This window comes from Merops nubicus, unplaced genomic scaffold, assembly GCF_000691845.1.
Source record: "Merops nubicus isolate BGI_N331 unplaced genomic scaffold, ASM69184v1 scaffold9728, whole genome shotgun sequence".
Taxonomy (NCBI): domain Eukaryota; kingdom Metazoa; phylum Chordata; class Aves; order Coraciiformes; family Meropidae; genus Merops; species Merops nubicus.
In genome coordinates, this window is record NW_008623653.1 from 19,036 (window position 1) to 45,227 (window position 26,192).

Here is a 26,192-nt window from a genome sequence, read left to right on the forward strand (position 1 = left end):
CTGGCCTTCTCCTGCTAGTTCAGATTTCCTCTAAGTAGTGTTGATAATAGCTTTGGGCTGCAGGGTTGGCATCAAGTGGTGGTGACCTTTTTGCAGAAAGTACATTTGCCTTAGTAGGAATACACAGGGCAAGGGATGATCCCGGGTTAATCCCTGCAACCCAGCCTTTGGTGCTGGGTTGAATGCCTCTGCTCTAGACTGCCCACTTGACTGGCAGGTCTGTCCTGTAAGGCTGTCAAAGCGTGTGCATAAATAATAAATGCTATAGAGAAAGTTCTAAACCTCTGTTTTTCGCTTTAGACCAGGAAATGATTTGAGGAGACATGTGCATGTGCGTATCTATCTATATTTTTGTTTTGATAGCTGAAAAGGAAATACTCACTGAGAAGGAACCATAAGGGCAGGTCAGTATTTTTCTTGAGCAGTAATAAACTTCATGCACCTCAAACCAGATACCAGCACGCACACTGGTGAATTGCTTTATCTGAACTAGTTGGAATCTCTCCCCTGTGGCTAAGGCTTTCACCAGTAGTGCTTTTTCCTTTTAAATTAAAAATCACCAGATAGGAAAAGAGACAGAAGAGGCCAAAGCAGGCGACTGTTCAGCTTGGAGGAGGTGGCAGCTTCGCAGCAGCCTCAGCTGTTCATGGCATGTTCTTTCAGTTGTATTAATTGTATTGGGCAGTTAATAAGACCTAGTCCAGTTCACAGGAAAGTAATTTCCATTGTCTTTACTGGGAGCTGGGTGGAGATGTCTGTCTTGAGGTAGAAAAGTTGTTTATCATTGCAGGATATTGTGGCTACTATGATAACAGAGCAGCAGCACAATTTGAAAGGCACTCCCTCAGAACTGGGTAAAATAGCTGATACAGAAGTTTAGTGTGCTGTTTGCCTCTCCTGGTGTTCACAAACTTCTGGGCCTGTGTAGGCTTTTGTTTCTTTGTTAGTGAAATTGTTCATCAAAATTAATACTAAAAAAAAAAATTGGTTCTGAATATCCAACAGTTTCCAAACAGTTTTCATGATGCATTCCAATGCATTGAGCTGTGAACTGGAATTAATTATACGATGACAGTTAAGTGGTTGAAGGAATGTGGGGCAAAATTCTGCACTGAGTCTCCGCGAAGGCAGCAGTGAGCTCTTGCCCCAGGGTGAGGAGGAGAAGGTGGCAGGAGCCTGGGAGCTACAGGCTGCTGTGGTCTCATCCCATTTCCAACCTTTGACACTTCTGCTGTGAACTAAAGGTTGTTGAAATCAAGCTGTTGCCCATGCTGCTATCTGGCTAAGCAAAATGTTTATGGTGCTGTAGGGTAAACCCCATAGCTGGTGTGTGCTTCCTGTTTCACTGCTGCAGAGCTACTGAGATCTCCTTGACCAGCAGCTTCATGGCTACAGAGCTTGCACCAGAGGAACCACTCCTGGGTGGCATTGAGGATTTTAGAGTCTCTTTAGGCTATTTTAACGTTTGTCTAATGTAAGTAGAAAGGAATAATCAGGAGGTTCTTATCTTTCCTGTATAAAATGAGCACAGGGAATGTGCTTTGGCAGATTGCCCACTGATGTGTCAGAGATGTTTTGTATTTGTCCACTAAACCACTGACCGTCTCTAGCAGTTTTCCCAAGTCGTGTGCATTGCCCTCTCTGCTCATGTGATGCTGTTCCTCTGGGTGTATGTGGTGGTGTAAGCTGGCAGGACATGAGTGATCTCCTTCCTTTTCATGATTAGGAGGGGGAACAAATCTGTACATGTCAATACAAAAGCAACTCTTCCACTGCGTGCACGTGAATTAACCAGTGATTCGGTTTTTGGAAAGAAAACTCCAGCAACTGCAAAATCTGCAGAGTGGGTTTTTTCTGCAGCACAGGAAAGAAAAATGTAAAAGATGGTTCTCCTTCCACTACTGCTTGAAGTTTCACAAATAGGGCTTTGCGTGAGAAGTTCTGCTTGAAACAAACAAGTTGTTTCTCTGTATTGTTCAATTGAAAAGGAATTGTTTTATCCACTTAACATTACTTTGATGTAAAAGGAAGGCATGTATTGAATGAGATTGGACTTGAAAGTTTGTAATTTGTGAAATGAACTGTGTTGGGGTTTGCTTGTTTTAAACAGATCAGCTGTTACGGACTGGGAGTCAGCACTCTGACAGCAGTGGCTTTGCTGAGGACTCCTCCACAGACTGTTCCCCATTTAATCAGCTTCAGGTAAGGCTGTCATGCTGTGGTTGAAATATTAACTGATTATTGTGGGACAGCAGGGACCCGAGGAGGGCAGGAGGGATGTTGATATTTGAATGCTATCATGACTGTCAGTCTAAATCCTATAAATCATGAAACTTCCCATTTTCAGAGCTGGACCTACTGTGTCCCTTACAGAACTGTGTTAAAATTTGAAAGTCTTTCTGGTAGGATAATCTCGATATACTTGGGTGTGCAATAAGCTCTAAGTTCAGCGTGTCCTGTTTTGTGTTTCTGGTGAATCTTTTCTTACTGACTGAGGCTCCAGAATAGTCCCTTCTGTTCATGATTGCAGTGGGTAGAGATTAAGGTTATGAAAGATTATAGCTTTTCTGCCAATCATTTAATTTCTTGTATCATTTTTTCCTTCCCACTTTTTTTTTTTTAGTTAGCAGCTGACAGAAAGTAAAAGCAGTTTCGTACTAACTTTACTGTGAAGGTATATTAACGTTTAGTCAATCTTGAGCTCCCACCCCGTTTCTTGTTGCAGTTCCTTTGATCTCAGTCCCAGAACTTGCCGTGATACTGAGCAGAGACTGCGTGTCTTGAAGGAGGCTTTTGTTCCAGCTTGATGTTTAGGTGTCTGCCCAATACACACATTTGCACAGTGTTTTACCTGTTGTTTAGGAGAGATGTTCTCTTGTCTCTCCTAAAACATTCACATAGTAATAGCCATGATTTGGATGGCCTGTCAGTCAGCCAGAGAAAAGTCTTGAGTTGGATCCTGGCCTTAAGACCATTGGTTAGCTGTCTGGGACCTAAACTATAGTCTGGAAGAATACAAAGATGGGATGCTGGATATCACCAGTTATTTCTGTGGCTTGCACCTGCTGAAATTTTATTTATGCTACTATATGTTTTGTTCTGTGTGACACACCAAACATTTTAAAAGCTGTTTGGCACTTTCTATGAAGATACTCCTGCACTCATCCATCACTGTTGCTTTTCCTTTTTGGTACTGGTATTCTGTGCTTTGTTTAGTGGTTTTTCAACAGAGTACCAAAATGAAAGCCAAGACAGTGCCAATCTTTTTGTCTCACTGTAAACATCAGCTTACACTTTGCATGAGCAAAAGGGTGAATAAAGGAAATCATGAGCCTGAGTGTGTTTTGCACATGACAGTCTGAGACTTCTGCTCTCTACCAAACCGGGGCTGCACTGGAGTTGACAGGTATGTTATAGGGTGACTCAGATTAGAGTTGCTCACTCCTGATTTTCATGCTGATTGCAATGTAAGAGTCCATTAAAAGCATGTTACTACTAAGTGTCCTTTTGCCAGAAGATTGGTGGAGTTTATTTGTGTTGGCTGTAAAGGGATGAGATTTTTCTGCTTTCTGTTATGCTGTTTTGAAAAGATGTATGGATACTGCACGAGGTTTATGCCATGAGGTTGCTAGGTTCTCTTCTGCTGCCTTCACTGCTTTATTCAGACCAAGTGCTGAGCTGAATTCAAAAAATAGGGGTGAATGATGAGACTAGAGGGAATGAGAACTTGTCGGCTAGTGAAGAGAACCTATGAAAAGATGAAGGGGATACAGAGGGGTGTGTATTGTTTTTAAAAGCATGGTAAGTTAGTGCCATCTACTGTTAAGTAACTGACTCTAGCAACCATAGCATTCCTCTAATACTCAGGAGAAAATTCAAAAATGGGAGCTGCATTGCCTTTCATCCCTGACATCCCAAATACAGATTTCTAAGGGAAGTTTTGGTGTTGGGATGGGATATTTTGCAGAGGAGTTTCATGTTTCCAAAGAAGCTAGAAGAATTCTCCATCCAAGGTCTTGAAGTTTTGCTTGCCTGACATGTGAGTGAACAAAGTGGTGGGGATTAGAGAGACAGATATGCACACATGTAGCACACCTCAGTTCACCTAGACATTACAATCTTTTGTTCTTTTAATAACTTTAACAGTGTCTGAACCTGTGCAGTATTCATACTAATTTTTGGCTGTGCCAGTGAGTGCATTGTTAAGTACATACTTAAAAAGATGACCTTCATGACTGAAATCTTCTAGATGGTTGGAGAAGGAACACAGTATATACTGTGTATATAGTGATATACACAGTAATTAATTTCTCTAGGAAGAACTAATAATTAATATCCTAATGGTAGTGAAATCCTCAGAAATTATAGATGGGAAGGCTTGTCTTAAAGGCTGTACTTTATACCACATATTCTTAGGTCTTGTCCATTTGTAAATATACTGGTCATTTAGGCCAGCCTAGGGAACATGCTTTGCAATCCATTGGCCTCTTCTTTTTCCTTTCTCATAGATGCTTTTCCTGCCATTTGTTACCTATTGAATTAGCAGCTCCCTCATACATGTGCTCTGTCATTTAGAATGAAAAAGGGATGAAATATTAGGAGAAAGGAAGGATAGGTGTAATAGGACTGGATGCAGTCTTCAACAGAGATTAGCAGCCTAATGTGAGATTCTCAGTCTCAAACAATTCTGTGACTTAAAACAGGCCAAGTGTATGGGCAGACTGGTTTTCCCATTCTTAGTGTTGTGACACTAGTTTCACCACAGTCTGCAGTTCTTCTCGCTTCTCAGTATGTATTCCCTAATACCACCCTTCGTTTCAGTGCTGACAGTGCTACCTTTATTTATGGGAGGTGCCATCTACCACCACCCTGCTTTCCCTTTGTGTTGTCACTACATAAAATACAGGCATTTTACTCTTTTTTTACTCTGCTGCCACTTCTGTTCTTCTGGCAATAAAGAGTTTATCGTCAAATCAAAGAAATGAGTGAATAGTTTTCTCTTTTTAAAAAAAAAAAACAAAACAAAACACGTCTCCTTTTGATACTGTACTTGAATGTGCTTCTAATCTATCTGACACTATGGTTTCTTTGTTCTGCTTGACTGTCTTCTTGCACACTAACAGCATTATTCTTTTTGCTGCCCACCACAATGCTCAATGAATATGGACTTGGACTCTTAGCATAGCTCCTGAGAAGGCAGTAGTTGAGTCTCTAGTATGTTCATCCCTTTTCTGGCTTGTATCTCCCCTAGGTCCAGGAATCTCTGCAGGGCATGGGAAGCAGTGCTGACAGCTGTGACAGTGAGACAACCGTGACGTCACATAGTGAGGAACAGAAGACACCAATAGCCCAGGAACTTCCCTGTTTCAATAAGTTTGAGGAGGAGGAAGAAGATGATGATGATGAAGAGGAGGAGGATGATGATGAAGAGGATATTATCTCTCAAGTAGAAAGACGAAAGGTAGGGACACCTTCTGAGAACAGGAGTGAAGACAGGAAAATTACTGACTATGAAACTGAACAAAATCAAGGAGAAAGCAAGTCATCTCATATATCAGAGATAGTCCAAGGAGAGGTCATCCCTAAAGAGGAAGGTATTTCCAGTGAGCAAAACGAATTGGACCTGCTGGAGGAAGGCAGTGTGTTTGAGTTTCCTCAGTACCACACGCACCATATCCTCAAGTCAGTGGAGTCTCTTGAAGGTGGCAGCTCCTCCCCATCACCCGTGGACAGGGTTCAGGTCGCCTTGCAAAGAGCTGAGATGAGGATTGTCAGTACATTGGATTCCAGGGCTGGACGCACTCTGCTTAAGTCAAAAGATCTCCTGAGGAAGCAGAAACTCTGGTCTGCTGAATTGGGCTATCCTCTAAGGCGGTCTCAGTCCCTCCCAACTGCATTGCTGAATCCGGTGAAAGTGGTGTCCTCTGTGAATGTCCAGTTAACTCCAGGAAAAGAGACTCTGTGCAGTCCTCCTTCTTTCACCTACAAGTACACAGGTGTGGAGAAAGATGAGAAAGCAACATCTGAGAGTGACAGAAGTGAAGGTGAGGCAGCCGCCAGCCAGCTGGTGTGCAAATCCACATTGTTCATTGCACCTTCATCCTCCAAAAAAGAAGTGCCCCAGACTGGGCCCAACAGTCCCACCAGGGTACAGAGCTGTCTGATGCACACGCCGGCACATATGTCCCAGTCAACTTGCTCCCTTCACTCCCTCCCTGCTGAGTGGCAGGAGAGACCTCTCTGTGAGCACACGAGGACACTGAGCACCCACAGCGTCCCAAGCATCTCCAGCTCTCCCTTCGGCACCTTGATGTCCCCCTTCAGCTGTCCCTTCTCTCCAAGGCATGCTGGATTTCCTCATCGACCTTATGCCATCAATCCACCCTCCACCGTGGAGATGCAGCTGCGCAGAGTCCTCCATGACATCAGAAACTCTCTGCAGAACCTCTCACAGGTAAGAGAAAGTCAAATTTTGCCCCTGTACAAAGGGACTTCTTATTTTATCCCTACAAAACCAAAATGCTAACCTGAATATTACTTTGTGTGATGCAACAGATCAGTAAAAGATTATCTCTCTCCTAAGCTCCACTATTTTTGCATTTAATTTTTTCTTGTTGCAGTTGACTCTGTTTAGGGTTTTTTGATTTTTTTTTTTTTAATTTTTATTTTTATTTTTTTTTATATATTCTTGGGTGGGAGGGAGGAACAGTGTATTCTTTTCTTCTATATTATTTTAAGGTGATAGTCATTAGCTTTAGATTTGAAAATACATATTGACAGTCCTTTGACCTCTCTTTTCTCTCTGACATACTTCCCAACCAACTGACAGGAATGTATTTTTTTCGTTGCAAGTCGCATGTCTTCATTAATGGTGTTGATGATTGATCCCTACATGTTTCTGTGCTGTTTCATGCCAATCTTTTGCACTTCCACCTCTGGAGCTAGTCAACATGTTCCTGACATCATCAGTCATTTATTAAGAATCAGTTTTGCCAGAGCATGTGAAATTTTGTCCATCTCATCACTCAGAGAAGAAATGCTTTAAAATGCAAGCACACTTTTTTTTTGCCAGTTTCTGCCACACCTTTTGCTCTTTCTCTCCTGATTGTCATCTGTCCCTCTTCTGCCATCCCTGTACTGCTGTTCGCTTAGGTGGTGATCAAACTTGGGAGCCTGCAAGCTGCTGCAGGAGGCTACATGGGCAGAGCACTTGCAGACTCTGCTTGTTTATATATGAATACATGAAGTCTATTCAGTTGTAGAGCATCAACAGTTTCTGTGGGTTTTACCCAAGAAGAAACGTGTGCCTGCTTGCACCATATTACAGGTGGTCGGGTATAGTGGGCTTTTTTAGACCCATGTAATTTTGTTTATTTTGCCACTTGTCAGAAGTTAGAGCCTAGTCCAGCTTGACTTCGGTTCTACCAGCTGGCCCTGCTTCTCGCAGAGAGCTTTGTGACCAGCTCTCTAGTGGCATGCTGTGGTCAGCTGTGTGTTAAGTCACCTATTTCTCAAAGTAGTGGACAGTGTGCCTGGGAGCAAGTGCTTGCAGAATTTAACCTGCTCTGTAAAATTCTCTCACAGGTACCAATTGCAGCCTTAATATTTGTGTAAGATTACAGTGTGCTATGGTACTTTTACCACATATACCATGCTAAATAAACCTACCAAAGAAGAAACCTCTGTATTATGCCCAGAACTCGTGCTCAAGCTGATTCAATTAAAAAATATAGTATAAGAGAGTATAATAACTCCTAGCCCACTTGTTCTGCTTCCAGTGTATTTTGTCTAGACTTGTTCCATTTTAGGGGCTTGGTCGTTCTCACTGCAGAAGTTTAAATGAATATGTACTCCTTGGTGAATGCTTTTTCCTACAGCTGAGATTCAGTTTGGCACACAGCATACTCTGTGGCTGAAGGAAAAAGTTCAGGTATTTCAAATCTATGATTCTGATTTTAAGAAGGAATAAAGAGGAATAGATAAATTCCTGATAGAACAGGGAACAGAGAAAACTGGGAGAGGAAAAACAAAACATCCCCTAGATGTGATCATGTTTGAGCAAAGCTCCCCTGGATTAATGGACAAACATCAAATTTTCCATTGTGTCAATAGTCTTTTGAATTCTTACAAAATTATAGTAGACAAGCTGTTGTTTTGTTTGTGTTTGATAAGGTAAAAGGCGTTGCTATTTCTACTGTTCTTTGTTGTGCCTTGTCTCTACATGTAGTAGCCCCTGAATTTTATCTGGTTGCTCCATGTGTTGATGCAACATGCAAATAGAAATTCTTCAACAATCTTGCTTTCATGAGAGATCATTAGCATGCAGGGGTCCTCAAATGAGGGTAATGTAGTGAGATTAAAACTCAAAATGAACAAAAAAAAAAATCCCCAAACTTAAGAACTGAACAAAACCCTACAACAAATGTGACTGTAACCATGATTTGAAAATGGATTGCAGTTTAATTTGCTCATTTCTGGTTTGGATTTGTTCTTTTTATCGTTAGTTAAGACAACTGAGACTACTAAGTTTTCAAGCATAAAATGCCGGGTGTGGAAAAAACTAATTTAAACCTGACTTTTATCCATTTTTACTGTGTCAGACAGGATTGATTTGGTTTTTCTCCTGCAGCACATTTACCTCACAGAGTTTCAGTACCCATGCTCCGGTTAAGAGCTGGCACTGCCATTTTGTAAGGTTTCCTTTTCTTGATACAACATTTACGTAGCAGAGATTGCAGTGCCAGCAAGGTTGTGTTTTAACAGGGGCTGATCTTGGAGCATCTCTGCATTTGAGAAGATGAGTTCATAAAGGAGACTGCTGAATTTCCCTTTTCAAATTGTTTGTTTGTTTCTTCCCTAGTATCCTGTGATGAGGGGTCAGGATCTTGTGGCTGCCACCAGTTACACTACTCAGAGATCATCCATTCTACCTCTCTATGAAGTAAGTGACCCTGTTCACATGGTGGTACTTAGTCAAAATAAAAGATAGAGAAACATCATTAATGTGCCAGAGACTGGGCTAACTTTGAGCAGTGCAGTGTGCTATCTTTTCTCTGAAGAAATAAAAGGTGGCCATCCTCCAAATAATGTTAAAAAGGAATTAATCTAAATACACTGAAATCCTTTCATATGTTTGCTTGTATACAAGCATATATATAGAAATACATCTAAAAATCTTGTTTACTTGAATTATTTTGAGTTCACAACATGCAGTCTCTGTAGGGTACTGAAGTTACAGAGGTTCTGAATGACTCAAAGGCCACATCTAGGCAAATGTGGTTATAGGATCCAGACTTATTTTAATCAGTTTTTCCATGTAATGCATCTATTTATTGATTGATTTTCCCCAGAATACTTTCCAGGAGCTACAAGTGGTAAGGCGAAATCTAAACTTATTCAGAACACAAATGATGGATTTGGAATTGACTATGTTACGTCAACAGACAACAGTTTATCAGCACATGACAGAAGAGGAAAGGTAAAATAATCTTAAGAAAAAATAATATATATATACACTTTGGCATTTCAGGAAATGTCACTGCTTCTGAAATCAGGGCAAGAAATCTATTAGTTTAAATTTTAACAAGGTTGGACTTGAGTTTATGCCAAAAACTTCCTTACTTTCTTCTTTGTATTTCTTCATTCTAGATTTTTTTTCCTCTTTGCTTCTTCTATTCCCTGTTTCTTATTAACTGACCATTTTTTTTGGTGTTTATTCTTTCTCTGAAGAGCTTTTACAGCTGCAGATTTTAAAGACTTTTATCATAGGATATTTGAACATTAGATATCAAAGAGGGGAAAGCCTTTAAGATATTCAGCTTAGATTCTACTCTGACACCCCCACTGTAGATGTAGATAAAAAAATTCTTATAGTAGCATTCAGATGCTTTTCCAACTTACAGTGGCCACTTGCCAGTCTACAGATGGCATTCATATTCTGGCTCTGTGTGCTTGTACTTGCCATGAGTTGCAGGAACAGCTGATCTGGAACAGTTTTCCAAACTGCTCATATATTTACTTTAGTTGAATCAGCTCTTGACTAACCACTTTAAAAGTAAATATGTTTGAAATCAGTTGGCTTTCTTAGACATTGGTGTCCTGGCCAAAATGTAGCTGTGACTGCTTGGGAATGTAGAACCATGCTGGACAAGTAATATGCAATTATTGTATTGCTCTGTGATTTTTGTTTTTACTGGTTTTAAACTGGATTTGATAGATACATATATAAATGCCAGTTTCTTCTGGTTGCATATATTTAAGCATTTAAAGCTAAAATGTTTGGAAAGTGTTCTGTTAGACTACATTGTTTAGTTTTCTTTGAAGTGATACGTATTGTCTATAAACAGGGAAAGACTTTTGTTCCATCTAGGCATTCAGTTAATTTTCCCATGAAAGAGAGATTTTCTGTGTTCCACTTTTAATTCCTTTGGATGTAGTCCTTTACTCACAGGACTGTCCTGCTCAGTTCCCCCTTTGTGATGTTCACTTGACTACAGTGAACACCCCTGTCCTTTTTGTGGTGGACTTACTATAGATATGAAGCTGATCAGCTACAGAGCTTGAGAAAGTCTGTCCGCATGGAGCTGCAGGAGCTAGAGATGCAGTTAGAGGAGCGTCTGCTGGCTTTGGAAGACCAGCTGAGAAGTCTGCACATGTCTTCACCTTACAGACCTCAGGCGCACGTAGTAAGTATTACTTCTGCAACAGCATTATGTGTGTTCTCAGTGTTATCTTAATAAATCATAACTGTTGAAACTCTTACGGTGGGATGATACCTGGGGACTCTAATAATGACCTGTGTATTATCAGGGGTCAGGTTTTATTATTTTCAGTCAGTGTTTTATCTTATGGAAAAGTTGTTTGAATAGAGGGACTGTCTTGGTGTTAATACATATGAACACGTATCTTCTGGTGTTTTCTTTTTTTTCCTTTCTTTTTTATCTTGTTACAACCCTGAGTTTTCACAGTTTTGGTATGCAATGCTCCTGTCTAATATCCTTACATGTAGAGAGATGGTGATGGTTTTTCTGGAGTTTCCCTGCACTGATTTTCTTACTTCTGGAATGAGGGCCGAGACATGAAAAATGCAGGGTTTCTCTCCCAAGGAATGGGGTGTTGCTTTCCCTAGTGCCACCAATCCTTGGAACAAAGAAACTGGTAAATTCATTTGTCATCTTCATTTTTTTTTTTTCCATTGCTTTTTGTAGCTCCTTCAGATAAACATAGGGCTCCCCACCAAACAGTAGGAGAAGCTCTGCTCCCACAAACACATGCCAGAAGCACAGGAGCAGGGATAAAAGAGACACTTGGATATGTTTGTTGGTGGCATGGTGATATACTTTCTCTTATTTTTCACTCAGTAGAAGACTATTGTTTTTTTATCTGCTGCAATTCTGTCATCAGCCAAACAAAGGAAGCACAGATGAAAAGTATCCTATGTTCATCCAGGGTGTCATTCCTCTTTCTTAACCATTCCTCTTCTGTAGAAGCAGCACAGGCCACATCTTCCTTTTCAGTATTTTGTCATGGGGAAAAAAAATTGAAACCAAAGAATAGGAATATATGGTATTACTGTGATCCCAAGCCAAACTTGCATTCTGTGAACCATATAAATATCTTTTTATTTGTAAATCCTTTTATAGAGAGGGCCAGCTTTCAAAGTGACTGAAATAAACTTTCTCCAACCAGCTTTGCTTCCGGTTTCTAAGTTTCTGCTTTTACAGAAAATTGTCTAAGACATGGCATGTTTATATATAAACTTCTGACAGCTCTAAAAAAATCCTCAATTAATCAAATTGTCTTATTTTTTTCAGGGTATGTATGGAAGCAGAAGTGCTGATAATCTGTCATGCCCTTCTCCACTGAATGTCATTGAACCAGTAAGTAATTGTTGCGTGCTGTATGTTTTACTAAGAAAAAGATCCAGGAAGGGGTTTCTTAGAAAAACTTTACAGGAGATTCATGTGACACATAATCTTGGAAATTCTTTACTTACTTGAATAGTTCTGTTGAGAACAGCTGCATTTTCCCTTAAGCAAAGTTAACCATAGATGGGTGTATGTAGCTGTGAAGTCTTGTTTGATTTTAAGAGGAATATGTAGAAGCGAAATGTTGCTTGCATTTAGCTGCTACAGTGACTGCATGGTGAATTCTCTAGGGGAAATGCCTTCTTTTTCTATATGTTTTATACTATTGAAAGCAAGTAGTTCAAAGACTGGAAAATGGAAAGAACAAACAAATTGTTTTAGCAAAAAGAAACAAAATCAAGCCTTTATGTGTGTCTCTGTCAATGTCTCTGGCAGGATGCACCCGTATTGCAAAACTCAGTGGCTTGGGCAACTGCCACAGTTCGTATTTATATTGGCTTTCAAAAAAGCCCATTCCTTTTTATGATCCTCTTTGTTGCAGTCATAAAGGCAAAGCACATATTTATTTTATAGCTGCGTTTGTTGCATGGAGGGAATGAGTAAGTGGTTGAATAAATAACAAGAAAACATAGTTGTGTCTGTATGCAACTTTTCTACATGCTTATTCAGGACTATTTCTTTTCTGAATCCTTAGGTCTCTGAACTTATTCGAGAACAGTCATTTCTGAAGTCTGAACTGGGTTTAGGACTGGGAGACCTTGGACTGGAAACTCTTCCAGCAGAGGGTACAGAGTCCGTATTCTCCCATGGAAACTCTGATTCTTCTTCAGTGTGCTCTGGTCATGCAGGTAGAAAAGCTGGTGTTGGATCCTCTGAACTTACAGGAAAGTCTAAGAGTCAAAGCAAGAAGTTATACAGAGCCTCAGTTGCCTTAACACCAACTGCCCCGGGGAGAGCAGGTGCTGGACAGCAGGTGGAAAGCTCTGAGGATCTTGCAGACTCCAAGCCAGAGGTGGAGCACAAACTTGAAAAAGTCTCTCTTGTGCCTTCAGTTGATGAAATCCATAAAACTGTGGAGCAGGAGGAGCTGCAGCAAGTCATACGGGAGGTGAGGAGGGAAGGGCTGAGATCTGGACGTTTGAACAGTGTTTACTGTAACCTAAAGACAGGCCATCTGTAAGTCTTGACCACTGGGGTTTTCTCTTCCTTCTCAAGCCAAAGCTCTGTACTGTTCCTGTACTGTTTCTGAAGGCTCAGAGATTATTGGTAGACGTTCAAGCCACAGTTGCATTCTTGTGCAGACCAGTAGATGTTTTTTCAGTGCAGTAGGTAGCACTTATATTAATAGGTAGTTGCAGCTATAAGTCTGGGTGAGAAAGAACTTGCCATCTCTGTTACTTGGGTAAGAATCCCAAGTAAAAATTTCAATATCATGTTTGCTAGCTGAAATGCCAGGCTGGAGTTGATTTGATTGACGAAATGCTGTTTCTGAAACAACTCCATAGTAAATGTTAAGCCCAGTCCCTCTACTCCAGACCACTAAAGACTGTAGGAGTGTAAGTGAAGCAGACTGAAGTTAGATGAGAAGTTGTTTCAGACTTTAAGACTGGAGTTGGACGAATGCTGTTGGACTAGTTTTATTGGCAGTCAATGAAAGTGAAGGGTACTCAGTTATTTTTCCTGTGGGCCCGATTGAAAAACAGGACTAAAACTGCATGGCTTGTTCATCAGTGGCATGACAGAAAGCCTTATGGCAAGTAGTATAAATGGGAAAAGGAAGTGGAAGAAACTTCTCATTTTCAAAAGCAGTGAGTGCCCATGAGAAGGTGGAGCGACCTCTCTGCTGTGAATACAGAAATGAGAACTGAGAACCTCTGGGTCCTTGGGCCCTTAGCCTCATACCTTGAAGCTTTTCTATGTCTCTGCCATAACCCACTTAAAAGGTCAAGAGAGGAGTAATGCTGATGACTGTACAGCAGGCTAGGTTGTAACACTGCAGTACTGTCCACTGTACAGATACAGTGTGCTTGCGTTGAGGCTGTGTGTAAATGGAACCAGCTTTGTCTTAGATTTGTCTTTAAAATGGATGAAAGGCATGATAAACATACCTAAAACATGATAAAACAGGAGCTGTGATCTCAGAGGAATCTTTTGTCACACCTTCACCCCTCTTCTGTCAGTGCAGAAAGAGTACTGGAGTGTATGGTATCCTTTTTACTTATTATCTGACCACAAGGCTCTGCTGTGTCTGTCTCTGCAGAGTGGAGATGTTGTCTGGGCTGACTCACTGTGAGCTTTGCTATGTGTAGGCACCTTTCACTTTCACAGTGAGATTGGGAAGCAGCAGAGCATTACGAAAAATGTTTTTATAGATGGTGATGACTGGAAGTATGTGAAGATATTTATTTTGTTTACCTTTGGGTAACTGTAAATAACAAGAGCTGAAAGTGCTAAGAATAATATGTGGCCACAAGCATTAACTGTCAGTGAAATGCTGGTGTTAAAAAAGGATGAAGTTTGGCAGTGAGGTGAATGGAGACAAGCTTTCAAAAGGTATGCTCATGATGCTGAGTAGTGCTTTGCCCCATCAGAGTCAGTGGAATGAGTTATGGAAAATGGCATTATCCTGCAAAATGAAAGGTACCACAGTCAGCTCACAGCAAGCTGCCACCAGAACAGTGACCTCATCATTACTGTGATTAGGAGCTGGACACCTTCTGGCCACCACTCGTCTTTACAGTGGAGCTTCTGGTGCTAAAACTTTACAACTCTACTTTGAAAGCAAAATGAATGAGCCAGGGGGGCAAGCATTCAATTTTTAAATATCTTCCCCCCTCCACCACTCTCTTGCTGCCATTTTCTCTGAAGTACCTAGAGGAAAGTTGGAAGGAGTCTTGAGAAGCCTAGTTTTGGAGATGTCATAAAATATTTCCAGACATCCCAAATTCTCTCCCTTTCTGGTCTTTTCCCTTTCGTGCCCTTTTAAAAGGATTCCTTGCTTACTCCTCAGAGAAGACTTGCACATTAGGTGTAATGCCTTGTACTTTACTGCCCATTCTGAAGTGAAGCCAGGATATTGTGTTTGTATCCATCCCTTCTGTAAAAACCTGCATGCCAGAGGAGCTGTGTCATGGTGGAGGATTGCTAAAGGAGGGAGGGACAGAGCTGTAATTCAAATGTACTCTAAAAGCAGGAGAGACAGTAAATGGGGCTGGAATAAAAATACAGAGTTATTTTAGTCAATATTTTTTCTGAGGTTAGCCTGTGTAAAAGTATCTCTAACTTCATTAATTGATGGCAAATAAAGACGTGTAGTCTTTGCACAGAGATTGTTCTTTGGGTTGTATGGCACTGAGGACATTGTAATGCTGAAGGAATCTCCACTGAACTGAGAGGCTACTATTCAAAGATGAGTAGTCAGCAAATAACTCGGCTTGACTCACTTTGTAAATGTTTGAGCACACAGGAAGATTGTCCCTCAGTTTAACCTCATGGGCAGCCTGTTTTGCATCAGCTTAGATGCTCAGCATGAGAAGTTTTGCAGGTCAAAGTGAAGATGCATTGGCTCGAAGCACCTGGTAGTTTTTGCAGAGACAGAATATGCTGTTAAGTACTAGTCAGGAAAATCATTGTAATTGTGAAACAGAGCATAAGTGGACATGTGTCTTATTTAAGTAGCTCTGTTGTTAACAAAGGAATTACAGTTTCATTGTCGAAAGAAAGAAATCTGGTAGGATGCATTCCTCATGTATGCATTCATAAATGTTAAACCCTTGTTATTCGTCCCATTCCCTGTAGCTGTGTGACCTTGCGTTGGAGAAAGAAAAGTCAGGCAGTGTTTCAGAATAAGCCTGGGCGGGTTGTAATGCATGTGAGCTTTGACCTCTAACTATTTGTTGGCATTAAAAAACCTCATGGTGTTAACTTTTAGTGTTAGTGGACTAACTCCCACAGAAAAGCATTCAATAACGTGAAATGTTAAAACGCCAAACAGTGGCCCTCTTGTTTTGATCAAAATACAGCTTGACCTCCACTGGAGTATCACATGAAGCACTTAATAGATGACTCATAGATCACAGTGTTGCTAGGATTGCCACCAGGTCCTCTCACTCTGCTCTTCTGCAGTTTAAAAGATGCGATAGTTTAAAAAGCTTTCTGCTTAAGAGCCATGTGGGTTTTGGTTTTGCTAACAGATCTCCATTGTAAATGGCATTTAATTGCTATACTTTAAAGAAATGTATGATGTTCCTGTCAACATCTGGTTCAGGGGGCTGTAATGGGTCTTTATGGGCTAGAGAGATTGTCTGATAGACAATCTTGCCTTTCCCGTTCTGACTGCTGCCATGAAGTGGCACAAGTTGAAAATAGAGTAGAAAAAAATTAATTTAGTAGAGGAAACAAAATAAAGGATTTTAATAATTTCATTAACAATAATAATAAATGACAATAATTAATTAACCATTTAATGTTAATAAAGGAAAAACTGCTCAGATCAGGAATATAAGGACTGTGAAAAGCCTTAGTTCATTTTCCATCAGTAGATGAAGGACACCCACCTCTAGAATTACCACTGTGGCACATTTCACTCTCAGTTCAGTGTTTAGCAGCAACACAGTATTACAGTAATAGTACATTCTTTCACAGGGAGAAAGATGACTTGTTTACTGGAGTAAAACAATCTGTGAGGTGTTATTAATGCAATATTGAATATTAGTGTTGTATCAGCATGGTATATGTACCATAAATGAGTGGGTTCTGTTCTCTTTCAAATAATCAATTTTTCATTCAGCTGCTAAAAATACCAGCGGAGCATTCACCAACAGCTTTCTGTCTTTCATACAGAGCAATTCTTGGCAGTGGGCTGTGCCCTTCTGCAGAACAAATGGAAGATGCACCTTGCCCTCTATCATTTGCAATGAAAAAGGCAAACATTGGTCATTGTTGTGACACACACATGGGACTGAGTCACTGCAGGAAACGATGCTGTGCTTATTATGTAGGATTGACCTTGATGAGTCTGGAAAGAAGGGGGGAAGCAGTGACAGTGAGAAGTAGTGGAGGGTGGCCCTTTTGTCATCCAGGCAGGAAGGTGAGAACCAAAGGACTCAAGCAATCCATCAAGGTCATGCCAGAAGATGTTGGAAGAGCTGAGAATAGAACAGGAGCCACTTCCTTTTCGGTCTCCATCTCACCATAAAAATATTTGTCATACTATTTACTTGCTAATTTGGGAAGCTTTTATCAGTTTTCTCTGGAAAGTGAGGTTTATTTTTGTCTATCCATTGAGAGAAGGGCACAGAACTGTTTTGTAGTGTCACACAGACCCACCCTGTGTGATACTGGAGAAGAAACGCCATCAGAGCAGCACAGGGCTCCCTTACAACAGTGGCCTACTGGCCAGTTGGGTTGCTGTGTGGCAGGTTTCCCTGTGCCTGAATTTCTAAATCCCAAAGGCCTTCCTATGCTGACAGTGGTCCTAAAGCTTTGTATGCCTGCCTGTTTATGCTCGGGACTTGTGGGTGTTGGTAAACCAGGCCCTGTTACATGCTGGCTTTTCTTTGGTCAGTTAATCAGCAAACAACCCAACTGGAAACCTGTTTCCCAATAATATAATAGTCTCTGAATTTCTGCTTGATGCAAAGTAGTAATGAAACAAGGAACTTTGCCGCTAATGGTTTAGGTGTTGAATAGCTTGCCAATGAGAACAAGGGATAAATAACCTGTTGCTAATGCTGCTGCCACCCTTCTGACGTTGTTGCTTAATCCTTTTGACGCACCAGGAAGTGGGGAGACTTACAAGAATAATTGCAAGATGTTCAATGAGATGATGAGAGGGCTATGCAAACATGGCAAGGCTGTTGGGAAGGCTGGATTTGAGTAAATATTATTCCTGTGGTCTTGGTGGGGCATCAGAACATGAAGGGATTTGTTACTGGCAAAACCAGGATTAGAAATGTCAGCTTTTTTTTCTGGCGTTAAATCTCACATTCATTACAACTACTCAGGCACTTGAAAACTACTTTGAAATGACACTATGAACAGTATTTTCTTTAGTCTAAAATGAATTATTTGTGCCAGGAAATTATTGGGCTTTTCGTAAGAATAAGAAAGCTATATTGCGTAACTGGTCTGATGAGTGCTTCTGCAAGTGACCCCAGCGGCTGGTCACTGGCTCTTACCCCCCGGCACTCTTACTCACCATCATTGTCCTCTGTCCTTGGAACTGCATCTGACTTGTTAGTCCTTACTGAAGACCATCCAAAAAATGAGTTTGTGTCAAAGATTTCTCATACTTGTAAGCAGCCCATGTTATTTTTTTCACGCCCTGTTCCTTTCCAGCATAATGTGCCCCTTTGCCTCCTTTTCTCCTTTGTTTCCTTTACTGTAGCCATCAGTGCTCTGCTCCTCCTTTGTTCTGGCCTCAGGTGCCTGCTCATAGTAACTCCTGCATTTGTTTTATGTAAAATTTAATGGGTAAATACTTTGTCACAACCTTGTGAAAAATAGCCTTTGCTGGCATAGATCATATCCCAGTGGCCAACTGATGATGTGAGCAACCATTGAAGTTCTTTGTTTTTCTTCACTGCTGCAAGTATGTAATTATGATCTGGCTCCTTTTGTTTTATGTGAAAACAGCAGCTCATGTTCATGGATTTAGACCTTTCCTACTGCATAACCCATGTGTGAGGCAGATCAGTCATACCTTTGTTTTCAGGAGATAAATTTTAATGTCGAAAAGCAGTGCATTTGGGGTGCTTTTGATGTGTGCGTATCCTAAAATACTATTTTCAGAACTTTGCATAGCTGAATTGTATTTTTTTCTTAACATAAAACCAATTATCAGAAGTGTAAAACGTAGATATATTTACCATCTGGAAAAACAAAACCAGCTTGGTTTGCATTTATATGATTTGCAAGGACTTTGAAATTACTTAGAGGGTTTCTTTTGGAAAAATAGCTGTTTCTCCATTTGCATTTTTTGAAAGTTGACTTTTTGGTGGTGTAGATTTTCATATGTTGATAATGTCAAACATATCTGCAATATCATTTTGTTTTATCCATTGATTATGTAATTTACTGACTTTAAAACTTTGACTAATCCCTTTCAGATTAAGGAGTCTATTGTTGGTGAAATAAGACGAGAAATAGTAAGTGGATTGTTAGCAGCTGTATCACCCCAAAGCAGATCTGCAACTGCACAACACAATACACAGCCATGAAGGTGGTACTACAGGTAATCTTTGTGAATATGCCAGAAAGAGATTTTATTTAGTCATATGAAATGTCATTGCTAACTTAAACCTTGCTTTGTCTGCATTTTCCTCTTGGAAAGTGATAAACATTGAAGTTCATTAGATACAGTGAACAGTGATAATTCCAGATAGCTCTGGAAAATTAGCTGGTTTGTAGTTTGGCCCATTTGGCTGTCGGCTTTCATGCAGTGGTCTTTGACCTTTGGTTTCAGTGTGCCCCGTGATGAATTCACATATGAATGCATCATGCAAGAGGTTTTCTGTAGTTTGCCTGCCTTAGATACGAATATTATCAAAACGCATACTCAACTATAACTAGCAGAAGGCTTCTGAAAATCTAATTTAGATATTTGTCTTGCTTTTTCTTTCCCATAAGGTTGGATGTATTCCGAAATGCTGTGAGATTCTGCTTTGGGCGGCGTACGCTGGTGAAAGTGCCAAGTTATTTTTGCTTCAGGAGATGTTAAAGCTGCTGAGATAGGCTACTGTATTCGATGCTTGGTTCTATGATGTGTGCCTTTCCTTGAGTTCATCTGCAAAGACTTAGACACTTTAGCTGGTTCATTACTTTCCTTAAAGCATCTGTGGCACTCTGTGAAAGGTTTTGTATTTATATGTATGTCCCTGTTGTAAATTTTTATGTAGCTAATTTCTTTGTCTAATGATGCATCATGAAACTTGAAGATTTCCAGACGTAACCGATTTATAAATAACACACATGAGTTCAGCCTAGCTTTTTTTAAACAAAGAACAACAAAAACACCCACAACAAACACCCCCTCCCCCCAAACACTGACCTCTGTGAGGTATTTATTGTGCAATAACTGATCCACTTTGAGAGCTTGAAACAACCAGTAATGGTTTCCACTGCTGTTACTTAGTACCACTTCAAAAGAAGGAAACAATCCTGTTGTAAAAATTGCTATTAATTCTTGGGGCGGTTACTATTAGCACAGTGGTAGAATGACATGAGGTTACTTAAAACTACTTAAGTTCTGACACTGAAAGCTTTATCTTTGTGTAGAAGACAACTTTTAACTAATTTTATTTGCTTCCTTACTGTTTACCCATTCCTCTGTATAAAAGTGCCTTATTTTAAGCACTATTTTTTGGTTTTGTGTTGACTGCTCTCAGTCAACCCAGAGAAGTTCTATTCTGCTTCGTAATAACTAAAATGCAGTAAAAGCATTGGTCTTCTGAAAGCGATTAAGATGTGCAAGTTGGAATAGATGATCTGACCTTGCTAGTGTTATGGGGAAAATGGAAAAAAAAAATCTCTTTCCTTCCCCATCTCTCACTGAGCTTCTTTTCAGTTAGCCTGGTCAACATGTGTTTGTTCCAATGGAGCAAACTGGAAGTCATTGGAGGTTTTATGTGGTCAAATAGATATTTAGTGGATATGTAATATCCCATTTTGCTGTGCTTGGAATCTCTTTACTCCTTGCCATTTCCATCTACTAAAACTCTTTACACTATGTTAAGGTCTTTAATCAAAAATAGTTTCAAATATAACAATATTATATGAAAAATTTTATAAGATTTTAAATTGTGTTAGGAAGACACACAAGGGCTGATTTCTTTTAAAAAAGTGTACATTAAACCAATAAAATATTTATTTTGCCTATAATCTGTGTCAGTGTTTTGCATTGTGCATGGTTTATTCTTAAGCAAAAGTAGTATCATAGGTCTGATCAAATAATACACAGAATGGAGAACAGCAGGAAAGCTCAGGACTTGATTTCCAAAAGCTTTCAGATGTTCAGGGGACCCTTTATGCTTAGGAAATGAGATATAAATTTGAGAGAAATGTTGGCACTTAAAACTTAACTCCTGAAGTTGTTGGCTTCTGTTACATCTCCAAGGATTTGACTGGTTTGTCCCTGAGAGTAAAGCCAGAGCTTTCTTGGAAACCTCATCCTACATGTTTAAAAGTTGCAATATAAACACCAACAGCACTTAACACATGGCAAGACCTGTGGAGAGGTAAGCTGCAGTAGGTTTCTGCGTTCCCTTGCAGTGTGCATGAGTAAGCAGCTACATTCCAGACCACCACAGGAGAGCGGCCAGCCAGACCCGAGTGCCTGCGACCTGCCTGCACAAACTCAGAACCCACTCAAATAATTGCAGCAGTAGATGCTCCCCTTGTCCTTCAGCCAGATCAGTTGGGACACTCAACTGTTGACAGAGGTCCTGCGATCATGTGCTACTCAAAGTGGTATTCCAAGAAAGGTGGCAACTGGCTCTCATGGAGTGATGGAGGAAAGCACTTCAGGAGCTGCTGGCCATCGAGCAGTGGCTGCCAGCAGCATCCTCCTCTGCCGCAGCAGCCTGGCTCTGGCAAGAGAAGTCACTTGTAGGTAACATCCTGGAATGTCTGAGGTGCTTCAGCTCATATCTTTTAAGAATATTTGATCCTGGCAATGCAGAATCTAGTGTTTAATATATTCTGAGAAATGGAATATAGTGCCAAGATTTTATCCAGCTGATGGAAGACAGATTTGTGAGGTTCTGGCATAGATAAAAATAAAGATGTTTCAAAATGACATTTCTAAAAAATATTGAAACTAATGAATATGTAAGCACCTATTTTTTCCATAACCCTGATACTCGATTTTTGGTGTACCTTAAAGACGCTTCCAGCTAATATTTTCTCACTGACATTTATGCATATATAGGAATGTCTATAAATTCCTTTGGGGGGTTTTTTTGTTTGTTTTTCAAACAAACAAGAGGCTGTCATACAGGTTAAACTGAACTGATGTCAACCTCTGCTGACATTTTTGCATGTGCATAAGGAACAGCCCTCATTACTGGACACATGTCTAACCTGGATGGCTTGCCCTTTAGTAGAATATCAATTCAGCTGTAATGATTTCCTGAGTGTGGGTGGTTTTTCTTTTGGTTAATGACTGAAACTACTGCTTTCCTTACAAATTAGTGTTGTCTTTTTTTCATGCCAGCCTGCAATTTGATATGAATTCTGTGCAGTTTACAACAGCTTGATGAGTGGCTGATAAGTATTGGTCAATCAAATTTGCTGTAAATAAAGCTGGAAGTAATGCCAGAGATATTTTGGATGCTTTTCTAAACTTCACTGTGATAGGGGTGTTTGTGGCTGCCAGCTGACTGCAGGAATGTAAAGCTGAGGGCTGTATTTTGGAAACCCTAGGAGCTAGCTCTTTTCTGTAGGTACAGGACATCAACTTCTCTGTCAGTAGCAAAACAGTCTTGTCTTTAGCCTGCTGCAGAGCAATATGTGCCTATGGCACAGCTCAGATCAGCCAGGTATTTGGGGACCTAGTACTGGAAGCTTTCGGTAGGCTGGGGTTTTTTTTGGTTTTGTTTTTAAGGTGAGTGAAAACATGTTTCTAGCCCTGATTATTGCAGCAAAAAGCTACAAAAATACTCAGTGCTGAAATGTGGCGGCATCTCAGCATTCAGCAGCTGGAGGCAATAGCTGGGAAGGAAGGAGCAGCCCCCAGCACTGCTTGGGTTAGTGCTGTGACACCTATGAGGTGCTGCTGCTGCTCACCCGTGCCACAGTGCATGTGAGACCTGAGAAGGAAAGGATGGTGGATGGCCACAGGCCCAGATTCATGACCAGGGGTGAATACACGGGAGGAGAGGCTCCTGCTGCTGGTGATTTCTGCAGTGCTGCTTGGAGAGAGGACTCCAAGTGGCCCTGCCCCTACTAGGAGAACTTATGGGCTCTTGAATCTCTTTCAGGTGCTTTTTCTGACCATCACCTTCAGGGAAAGAAAGCTACCTTGTATCTTCTGCTTTCTCCAAAACTGTGTGATATGCAAGCCCTTGTCAGCCTGCTTTTAGAAAGCAAGTGATGCCCGAGATGCTCCAAGCTGTGAATTTCTTAGGGACTGGCTTGCTTTGATTGCTCTCTTTTAAGGTGAGAAACTTAGAGCTTTGCTGATACAGTCCAGCCACTGATGCTCACCAGTACTACTCTACAGAGTTTGAGGGGCAGCATTTCTGATGCCTTTGGATTTTGTCTGCTACTGAGCAAATTACTTTCATTTGAAATACAGCACAGATCAGAGCACTGTAACTCAGTCATACTATAGATCAATGTTTCAATGAAGCTGGCCACAGGAAGATACTGATCAGGGAGAGGGAACAAATTGGAAACTAGAGTAATTCAAGCTATAACTAGCAGTGTAAAACAAAATCATCCCTAAACTAATAGAAAAAAATATTTTTTGGAGTTTTTTTTTTTTTTCCATAGTTTTTGAAATGGGTTTCAACAAACCCCAAACTCTGAAAATTGGATGATATCATAAAAGAGAATAACTGCTGGTTAGATGGCTTCAGTCCAAAACAACCTTTGATTCTAAATGAACATGATAATGTCACAATAATACATGATTTGATTTTCAGGAAAAACAAACTCATATTATTAACTTGGCATAATGCAAATTTACTTTTATATGTCATATGTGATGGTAATTGTTCATATTCATGCCATAGAATAACGAAGCACAATATTATAATAAACCAATAAAAAATACAGTCCTTTTTTTTTTTTTTCATAAGGAAGCAAAATTACTTAATTCCACATAGCTTGTGTATCAGGCAATTCTGTGTAGATACTTGCTGAGTGATGGTGACCATTATATACAGAAACAACTTTCTCTTTTTTTTTGACATGGTAAAAGGAGAAAGCCTGGACAATGGTTAAGTAATTAAATGGTAGCAATAGGAAGGCAGCATGGTAAGATGCAAGAATTGCCTTAGTGAGTGAGTAGCTGTCCTGTTTACTGTGAAATCTTTGATAACAGATACCTGCTTTCACAGGAATTTCTAAATTGGCATAATAATGTAGAGTTTATCTTTTTCTTATGATTTCTAAAGTAGTCCTGTTTTCAGTTGGTTATTTTTCACAACATATTAGGGAGTTTTAGAATCAGTTTTTTAAAAAAACATCTACAATAATATTTCTGTATAGTTTTGTGTGCTCAGCTTTAGTTTTAGGTCTCAATTTAAAAGTGTCTGTCCTGGGCCCATGACAGTATCATAAAGACAGAGGGACAGATTTTTGAAGTGAAATGTCCTGTACTAAAGATTGAACAAATATCTATCTAATGAATTAGATATTGTTATTATTGAGGGTGGGTGTGCAGGAAATTTCCATCTAGGCATATTTTCACACTGGTCTAACCAATGGAACAAAAGCTTAGGAAAGAGATTGATTATTCTTAAGTACAAGGAGTGTAGCAGCACAGGCTCATGAAACACTGGAGTTGTGTTGCAGTTCATAACATAAGAGCAACCACAGCTGATGAAACCAAAGGCACCTTCAATATCTTCACCTCTAGCAACAAATGCGACTCTTTGGGAAGACTGTAGCCTGAGGAGAGCATGGGGAACTCCTCTGCCCTCCTGCTTTCAGCAGGTGGTGGCTTTGGGATGCCTGGTAGTCTTACCTTTGCTGAATTTCTGAATTTCTTTTCCATAAATGTACCTAATTGTTTTTCTAGCTCATATAAAGCTTTGGTGTCCACAGCATTGTGTTCTGATAGGTGCCACAGTTTAAGCACAGCCTGCATGGAGAAGGTGTTTTGTTTGAACTAAACTCTGAATAATTTTGAGTGATGACTTCTAGCTCTGCTGCTGCTTTCAAGCCCTGTGGGGGGCACAGCCCAAATTCAGGTAACCTTCAGCTCCTGACTTGTCCCTACTCATGAAGCAGCCTCATCCCTGCTGCTCCCAACTCTGGTCTAATAAATAGCAAACACTAGTGCCCCAGCCACCTTCTCCAGGCCACCAAACCCCAGATACCACCCTCTAGATGTGTCAGTTGTGCAGGTCTCTCTGGCTGGGTTGCTGAAATGCTGGGGTTTGAACCCCAAGCCCCCAAATTAAGGTTGACATATGGGTGATTCCCACAGCCCTTCATACAGAGGGGGTGAGTTTGCCTTATAGCTTCCCCCCAGGGTGCGGCCGGCCCTGCAGGGAGAGCCAGAAGGGAAATGAGCCCCAGGGGTCCCGCACTGAGTTGACAGAGGTCAGGGGTCTGCTTGGGGATAAAAGCTGGGACCACTTGCAGGGAGTCAGGAGTGTCTGTCTGTGGAGTGCACTCCCCAGAGCTTCCTGGTTCAGGGCAGACCTCCTGACTCTCCCTGGAGCTGGGCCCCAGTCTGCTTAAGGCCTTTGCGAACATGGGCAGATCGGGTGAGAGTCAACATGTGGGCACCTTTCCCTTATGTGCTTAGCTTGCTGGTCTGGCTGTTTCCCATGCCCACTGTGGGTAACTTCGGGTCTCTGTTTGTACCACCTGTTGTGGGCTGAGTCATGTCGTTTGTGGGATCACTGGGGGTGGCATCAATCATGTATGAACTGGTTGACCTGTTTGTACCCCTGGCGGTCGTTCACATCATAATGTTTGTGTCTACAATACAGTCTGTGTATTGGTTCATCTTCCTACTGGTGCTATCATTTTTGTTGGGCCTGGTCATTGGCAGAACAGTTGCTCCCTCATGGATGCTGCAGACAGCACCTTGAGGAATGCTGTGACTTTTCTAGAGTCTAGAGCTTCCACCTCTGAGATAGAGGAGGAAGCAAGAAAGAGACATCTAAAGAGTCTCAGACTCAAAAATCAGAGTTTAGAAAACATGCTCTGCATTTGGCATACTGAGCATTTACAGCCCAGTTGATGACTTTGTATTTTCAGCCTGATAGTGTGTTTGTACATTGATTTCTAACTCAGAAGCTGAAACTGTTGAAGTTTGTTCCCTGTTCATTTTCTCTGTGTTCTGTATCTTAACTTTTGGTTTTTTAAAAATTTACAGTAGAAATTTGGTTTTATATTTCGGTTGTTTAATACAATGTATAGTCAGTTAAGTTTTCATAAAGTTTTAACATGGAAATAAGATGATTTCATTCTAAAGTCTATGTAAACTGTCCCATTTCTTGAAAAATGTTTTAGATTTACCCTCTTCTTGCTAAGGAAGTAAATTCAAGCATGACTTTCAGCTGCAATATGTCCCTGAAACTAGTACTAGGATTTTTTTCAACTTCTGCACTATTGAACTATAGTCCATATTAGACACAGATCTTT

General features: G+C 40.6%; 1 protein-coding gene across 1 annotated transcript in view; it reads left to right on the forward strand.

The window, feature by feature from the left end:
• Positions 1–19,703, forward strand: part of SSFA2 (sperm specific antigen 2) — a 33,487-nt gene extending 13,784 nt beyond the window's left edge. Inside the window, exons 8-16 of the mRNA XM_008945149.1 lie at positions 2,111–2,202; positions 5,252–6,454; positions 8,861–8,941; positions 9,351–9,478; positions 10,535–10,685; positions 11,814–11,879; positions 12,562–12,975; positions 18,977–19,101; positions 19,497–19,703. Coding sequence (XP_008943397.1) covers positions 2,111–2,202; positions 5,252–6,454; positions 8,861–8,941; positions 9,351–9,478; positions 10,535–10,685; positions 11,814–11,879; positions 12,562–12,975; positions 18,977–19,087 — 2,246 coding nt within the window. The 3' untranslated portion in view covers positions 19,088–19,101; positions 19,497–19,703. The remainder of the gene's footprint in view (positions 1–2,110; positions 2,203–5,251; positions 6,455–8,860; positions 8,942–9,350; positions 9,479–10,534; positions 10,686–11,813; positions 11,880–12,561; positions 12,976–18,976; positions 19,102–19,496) is intronic.
• Positions 19,704–26,192: the final 6,489 nt, after the last annotated feature.